This window comes from Melanaphis sacchari, unplaced genomic scaffold, assembly GCF_002803265.2.
Source record: "Melanaphis sacchari strain LSU unplaced genomic scaffold, SCAv2.0 Contig1791_pilon_pilon, whole genome shotgun sequence".
NCBI classification, from domain to species: domain Eukaryota; kingdom Metazoa; phylum Arthropoda; class Insecta; order Hemiptera; family Aphididae; genus Melanaphis; species Melanaphis sacchari.
The window spans coordinates 1-8,351 of NW_020270845.1; the positions used below are offsets into that span (position 1 = coordinate 1).

The following is an 8,351-nucleotide window of genomic DNA, read 5'->3' on the forward strand; positions in this document are numbered from 1 at the left end:
ATATATGAAAAAGAATCATGAATAAGTTAAAATAAATTTAAATCAAATTGAAAATTAATACATTCATAGTTGTATTTTGTATATTCTAGTAAATCAAAAAGAAATATAAGATAATGAATAACTGAATTAATATAACTATATAATTAAATTTATTATTGTACAAATAATTTTTTTTTATCCATTTTGTGTTTAGTTTAGGGTATTAAAATATCTATGAACTATAAGGCAATATGTAATAGAGTATCGACTACCTTAATTTAATGATTAAATTTAAACATAATTTTTCTTAAATGGATTTTAAAAATTTATTATGTTAATAGTTTATTAATATATAAATAAGTAGATATTACCAATAAATATAAATATTTAGTAACGCACCATTTTTGTTAGCTATTTTTCTGTAAAACATTATTTTAATTGGTATTTTGTTAAAAAATTCAGAATAAATTACGATCTATGTTTAACATCTCTAGGTGGTAGTTTTTAAATAAAACAATTAAGATAAATCTTCATTTCTTCTTTTGAAGTGGATATATAAAAATATTATATAATTTTTTTTTTCCTGCGTGCCTTAGAGATGGATAGTACGTGCAGATTATTAGTTTTCATTCTAAAGGTAAACTAAAATTAATTTATGATATATTTCAAACTTTATAATATTTTAGTATACTAAAATTGCAATTTCTAACATAAACAAATAAAAATAAGTATTTAATTTCAGTTTTAATGCAATATTAGTAACATTTAAAATTACAAGATACCTATTTTTGTATAACAAAATAATGTGACGTGTGTTAAGTATTTAGTGTGGTTTTTTATAAATTATAATGCATAACATATAATATATTTTCATATTTTTTAAGTACGCAGTGCAATAATTGTATTGTTTTTGTTATGTATTTATTTTTAAGATTTTCATGTATTCAATAATTTTTATTAATATCTTTTGTTTTAATTATACACGATAAATGTTTAAACAACTCGACTTTAATATTTTTTTCTTTCTTAAATATTAATTTAACTGTCTTGTTTATTCAAATTTTTATGAAAATTATACCATACTAAACAGTATTATTATTTTTAAAATAAATTTCTTAATTGAATGGTGAATAAAATACTAATTGTAGTATAAATAACGTAACATAATGTGAGTTGATAAAAATTGAAAAATAATTAATAATTATCATAAGTTATTATTAATTATATTTTCTGCTCTTCAAAATCAAGAAACTAATTTTGTTTTTAATAGTTTTAATTAATATTCAAATATTTCGAGTGAAGTATGTTAATCTGAATTAATAACATTGGAATCATTTATAACTTTTTTTTTAACTGTGACTAGATGTCCTTTTATAGTATAAGAGTTGTTTTAAAAACAATTGGAACCTTAATTAGATATGAGTTTTGAAGACAATTTACATATCTATAACATAATATCGTACGAAAAATAAACAATTTATAATACTGGATATTTTTGAATAATTTTATTTTTTGTTTATTTTAAAAGTAAAATTATACGCAATACATAAATTTGATTTTAAGTAAATAATTATAAAAACTTAGACCTAGATCAAACCATACATGTAACTTATGAATTTATCTTAAAAATAATACAAATAAATTTAATCATGAATATAAATTGACTGTTATTTTTAATTTATTCAATATTAACTTGTATACACCAAGAGTATGATAACCATTAAAAAAAAAAAATTAATTATAATTTTTGATCTCACTCATTAATTAATTAAAAATAAAATGAATTTTTCATATTAAAAAATTTAATTTGTAATAATTATTATTTTTTTTCATAACTTACAAGCTTATAAATAGGGCTCAGAAGTTGATGCATTTTGCATTTTTTTTTTTGGAATTTATTAGACGATGTTTTCCTGGCCACAAATGTGTTTCTTAAACATGTGAATTGATATAACTAATTTTAATTTTGCATTTTTTTAGCTTTTTTTACTTTTTAAGTATTTTTTTGTCATTTTTAGGTCCTCTTTTATTTTTAGTTTAGTTTCTTGTTTTATTATTAGATTTTGTCAATTAACATCTTTGCGCACATAGTTTTTGTTTTATACAGACTGCATATGAGTACCTACATCAAATTTATATTTTATGAAATAATATTTTATACTAGTTGTATACGGGTTAAGTATAAAGATAAAGATTTGGTAGAATAAGGCAATTATTGCTAGATGTCATTTATACTTTTAACAATATAAGATATGCTTTAATAGTACAATGTCATAATTTTGAATAATTTTTATTATTATTACTATTCTTATTAAAAAAAAAAGTATTTTTACTAATTTTAAACATAGATTTATAATTTTTAGATCATTTTTTGTTATTTTTACGTCTTATTTGCATTTTTATGTCATTTTTTAATGTTTTTAAAGTCATTAACTTCCGAGCCTTATTACTTATAAATTTTTTTAACTTTACTTATTGATTACAAAATTAATTTTACTGTTTAATGAAAATATTTTAAATATTTGACACTAAAATGGAATTATTAAGTTAATTGAAAAATTTTGAATTTATAAAACGAAATAGGGAACTTTTTTCTATTATTAAATAATCATACCGTTCTTTAAACTGTAGTACTCGAGAAATAATGTTATCTTGATATTATGTACATAAAAAAAAAATCTTAGTGAAAATAATATATTTTAAATTTTGTAATTAAACTTATAAAATTTTGAAACAATTATTATTAACTAATCAACAAATTATATAAATAATTAGATAAGTTTTAAACATTTCTTACTTAAATAAAATTTTAAAAACAGAATGCAGATAACATTGATTTTATTTACAAGTCATTTTTTGTTTTCAAAATTCAAAGTTTTTTTTTATCAACATTGTTTGAAATTTAAGCTTGCTTAATTTCTTGAGAACTTACTGCATCTTCCTTTTTTTTTAGTTACTTCTTGTTTTAGTTTCTTCACCTTCCCCTGTACTTTCATATATCCCTTCTTGTCCAAAATTTACATCAGGGACATAATTATTATTCAATGGCATATAAATTTTTATAATATCTCTTTTATTATCCTGTTGATTATCGTCTATAGGTGATTCCACATTTTGATTTATTGTTCGAAACTCAGACTGAGGAATAAGTTTTATGATGTTGGAAGTACTTGGAGAAATTTTTTTTTTTGTTCGTGCCTAAAAATAAAACCAATAAATAAATAAATATATAAAAGATTGTTATGTCTTTACATTTTCCACTCACAAACTTATTTAAAGTTTGCTTTTTTTGATGTTTTTGAGTGCGTTTAATATAACGCCCATGAGTGTCAAAACGTTTGGCACATTTTTTGCAGATACAAATTATATTCTTCTTTTCTGTTATCTGAATTAAAATTAATATTTAAAAGGTAAATAATTTATATATTGAATCAAATTAAATGCTCGTTATGAACAGAAAACAACAGCAGCATGTGTTGTTTTCGCTATATAAACGTACAACATGATACATTTTCATTCAAACGAATTAAATTTATTATACTTAATTTAAATATAAGTATTAAATGATCTATTATAAAAATTAAAGGTAAGAACATTTTTTGTGTTGCAATCTCGAATTTTTATGCTGTTTAAAATTTTAAGCGAAGTATGATTATTTAAAAGTACTCAAAGTTCTAATAATTAAAAATAATAAATCATATCATTACTACTATTTAATTCACAACTAAAATTTATTTTTATTGATACTATAATTGCTATAATATGAGTATACAGATTTAATAAATAATAAGTAGTGTCAACGTATTGTAAATGGCCTTTTTTATTAATACTACAAGTTTTTTTTTTTTTTTTTAACTTAATTTACTTTTAATATAAATTTAAAAATATAATTTCAATGCATCAAACATTTATAATTATTATTTTATTAACTATTTAAAAATTTAATAAAAGATTATAAAAATTATTAAATAAATATGATTTTTAAACATTAAAATTAAAATTTACAATCAAATACTTTGATCCGCGCCGCTTCGTCAAATTTAACTGTAAGTTAACAATACATTTTATTTTTAGAATGGATTTTTAGGAATACTTTATCTTAACAATTATACCATATTTTATTTTAATATGCAATTAAAAATGAAAATTTTTGAAAATATGGGAATGAATAAAAGAATTTAAAATATGTAATTATACGGATAAAATTTTTTTGTCTTTTTGCTGGTATTAATGTATAAATTTGTAGCTGATTTTGAAATTTTTTTGGTCCATTCAGTAAAATGTATAAATTCAATACTAAGGTCAACTTATTAGTGTTCACAAGAAAATGTGATAAAATCAAACAAAATAAAAACATATAAGAACTACAAAAATATTCATTGATTGTATATTGATGTATAGTAAAAACACATTTTTGCTTACCGGAGTTAATATTTTATCAGCATTTTGATCAAATATAGGTTTTTCCGGTTCTATTTTATTTGATTGAGAAGTTGAGTATTTTCTGAAATGAAAGTTTTGATAATAACTTCAAAGTAATGTAATTAAATGTCAGATTTAAAGTACATACTGAACGTGTGTATCTAGTTTGTGTATTATCAATGCGTTAGCACTATATTGTGGTTGATTCGGAAGTAGTTGAGGGTTTAGTTCTGGTATCCGCTTCGGAATTTGCTGCATTTCTTGTTTGGGCAGACTTATTCGTAACTGCTTTTCTAGGAATTGTTCCTTTGACATTTGTTCCGAGCTTGAAACTCGTTGCGGTGTCAATACTTGCTGTGGCAAACTTAATCGTAACGGATTTCCTAGTATTTGTTCCCTCGGTACTTGTTGCAAGCTTGGAACTTGTTGTTGCGTTATCAATACTTGTTGTGGCAGACTTACTCGTAATTTCTTTCCTAATATTTGTTCCCTCGGAATTTGTTGCAAACTTGGAACTTGTTGCGGTGTCAATACTTGCTGCGGCAGAATTACTCGCAACCGCTTCCCTAGTATTTGTTGCGAGCTTGAAACGCATTGTGGTGTCAATACTTGTTGTGCCATCGGTAGTTGTTCAACTTCAGATGCCTGTTGTGAATTGTGTCGTATATTTAAAAACTCAATTGGACGTTTTTTTTGTTGAATTATGCCATTAGGATGTTCAGTTAGTTTCAGAGGATGAGATATTTTTGATAGATAGTCATCCTTCGAATTGTCCTTGTTCATTTTGATTGCCTAAGATAAAGTTAAAAAATTTTTTTTTATAATAGCGCAGATAACTAGTCAATAAGTACCGACACCACCATCACCACCCACTACACTCCTCGCCAATGCCGCCGTCACCGTCGCCGCCACCCAGCGTTCTCTATCAATTATCAGCTATCACATTGTTGTCAGTTATCAATGTCGTCATATATTATTATTTGACGTCAACCACACAGATTATTCAAATAATTGTACGTTGACCGATAGGGAAATTTTATTTTTCTCATAATAATTATAATATGATGGTACAATCTCATAAAACAGCACTGGAATGCTGTATATTTAAAATGTTTAAAGTGTAGGATTGCTTTTGAGAGGAATCAATATACTTTGTAGTTTATGTTAACTTGCACGCGTATAGGCGTGACCAGAATATTTTCGCAAATAGTGCTCTAAATTTTTTAACCCATTAAAAAATGAAATTGTTAAATAAAAACAATATACATATTGTATAATATCTAAATTTTTTTTGCAAATAGTGCACTTAATTGTTTAATCCGTCTCATTTTATAAGAACATTTAAAATTACGTATAAAGAATAAAAATACTATAGTAGTATTTAATAATATATGGAATATATTATTTTTTTAGGTTGGCGGTAAATAATAATTAATAATAAATGATAATCGATAATAATGCGATAACTAATAACAATGTTGAATATAATAACTGAAATCTGATAGAGATCACTGGGTAAAGCGGCAGCGGCAGTATTGGATGGGTGGGTGGTGGGTGGTGCTGGTGGCGGCGGCGTCACGGTGAGATGGGTAGTAGTTAGTGGTGGCGGCGGTGGCGGTGACATGTGAGAGTAGTGTAGTGGGCACTGGGCGTTGATGGTGTTGGTTGGTTGGTGGCAGGGGGGCAGTGGGTGGTGGTGGTGACATCAGAATTCCCCTTTTTCTACTACTCAGATAAATTACTTTTTGTAAAATACATACCTCGACATCCAAAACATTAACTAATACTCCACGTTTCTTTCTTAAACAGGACAAAATAGAATTTTTAATTAGTTTTAGATCGATTTCCAAATTGTCAATTTGATTTAAAGATGATGCACATTTCTTGCATACGTAGTCATCATTATTAACAATTATCATAAATGGTTCTCCAAGAAGGTAGGCAATTTTTTCTGAAAGTGATGCGTTCCCACGCGGTGTATAGGTCGTAGATAATCGTATACAGTTATCATTCAGTTCTTCATTACATATAAAACAAAGACCCATGGTACCTATCTAGAAAAAAATTTCATTTGGTGTTTTTTATTTTTTTATGTGACATGTAAAATAGTTTTCAATTAATGAAATATCAAAAAGCATTATTTAACAAATGTATTCTGAAAATGTTTAATTCATACCTGATATATTTATATTCAAATGTATACGATATAACACGTATTATTGACGTACACGGACAACTTCAACGTTGAAAACCAAACGATCACGACGTCCGTCGAGAAAAAGTATTTCGCTGTGGCTGGTCTACGATTAAATCGAACTGCGCGAACGAGCAGATCGCTGAATGGCGGCTAATTAGTGACGAACGTGTGAACGACACCTGTTGGTTGGCGGTACCTATTCAACAATGGCGGTGCGAACGCTTATATAATTATATTAAAAAGTTTGAAAAAGTGGTGAAGAAAAACACGCCCAACCGACTCGAATAACGTCCTACTCTGCAGTTCGTAAGGTTTACACTGTATATTGATTGACGACGACGCGGTCCAGTGGTCGTTTCTTCAGAAACTTTCTGGTAAACCGTGATATCGCACGCGCAATGCGTGTACATAACCACGAATGGTAACGAGCCGTAAATCAATAACAGACTATCGACGGTCTTCGGTCGTTGACACGAAAATATAATCAATCATTCGCAATAATGTTTCTCAGCCAGGTCGCACTGTATAATAAACAGTACTTAATTAGTAAAAAAATTGTGCTTTAAGGTTTACTAAAATATTATATTAACCTTTACCTGTATTATTATTATTATTATTATTATTATTATTATTATTGTGTGTTCGTGCCGTATGTGATCACGGCCTTTGTACAGTTGTTGTCGGCCCAGCTATCGGTTTCGACACTCGCGAGATATATACAGTCCGTTCAATTGTTTAATGAATTTATTCTATAAAAAAACATTTTTATCAATCCGAACCGGATTGACTAGCGATAAACCTTGCGTTATTACGTCCCGCGTCTACTGTAACCGTGCAGTCGTGGTATAGTATATAGTCCCGAGTATAGTCCTATTGAACGACCAAAAAAGTCAAATTGTTAAACTGTACCTGTTTTTCAACTTTTTAATATTAGATTACATTAGTGCAAAATTTTCGTTTAAACGTAGAATGTTTCATAACAAAACCTCGAGTTGCCACTGTAGACGGGGCTTGAATTTTCGATTTAAAAAAACAAAATTATAAGCCTAAGTACAAATCATTAACTGCCATAAAAGGCGCGGGGTCCTTAAATGGTGGGGCCCTGGGCAGCTGCCGCTTTTGCCCTGCTTTTCCGCCAACACTGTGCGTATAGACTTTATACTCACTATTACGATTATGTACGTTTGATATCACAAAAGCACATATTATGAATTATGATAGTCATACTGGTCTAAGTGCGATCTAAGTCGAAATACCGATTTTTCGTAAACAATTTTAACAAAACTACTATAAAAATATTATATGCATGTATATTTAAGAATACAAAATATGTATTATGACTTATAACTAAAGACCGGATGTTTGTACAGCTAACGCTTAAAAAAATGTGCAATTAAATTGTTAAAATGTGCAAAATTGTGCAAAAACGAAATTTTCATTGTAGGTACTTCAAATTTTATTTTTAATAATATTTACTTTTTATATTATTATTATTATTATTTATTAGTTGACATTAACTATTTAAGTATATATTGTATTAAAATATAAAATTAAAAAAAAAAATTTAATTTAATTGAAATAAACAATATATTAACTGACAATAGGTATGCGTATTTAACTTGCATTATAATTTATAAGAAACCACATTAAATACTTAACACACGTCAAATTATTTTGTTATACATAAATAGATATCTCGTAATTTCAAATGTTACTAGTATTGCATTAAAACTGAAATTAAATATTTATTTTT

The 8,351-nt window shown here is 26.3% G+C and overlaps 1 protein-coding gene across 1 annotated transcript; it reads right to left on the minus strand.

Moving 5' to 3' along the window:
- Positions 1–2,888: 2,888 nt before the first annotated feature.
- Positions 2,889–6,446, minus strand: LOC112592562. The gene is made up of 4 exons (XM_025336668.1): positions 6,162–6,446; positions 4,550–5,193; positions 4,402–4,483; positions 2,889–3,177 (listed from the first exon to the last, which is right to left on the minus strand). Exons 1-4 carry the CDS (start codon positions 6,444–6,446, stop codon positions 2,929–2,931), a joined length of 1,260 nt encoding a protein of 419 aa, XP_025192453.1. The 3' UTR covers positions 2,889–2,928.
- Positions 6,447–8,351: the final 1,905 nt, after the last annotated feature.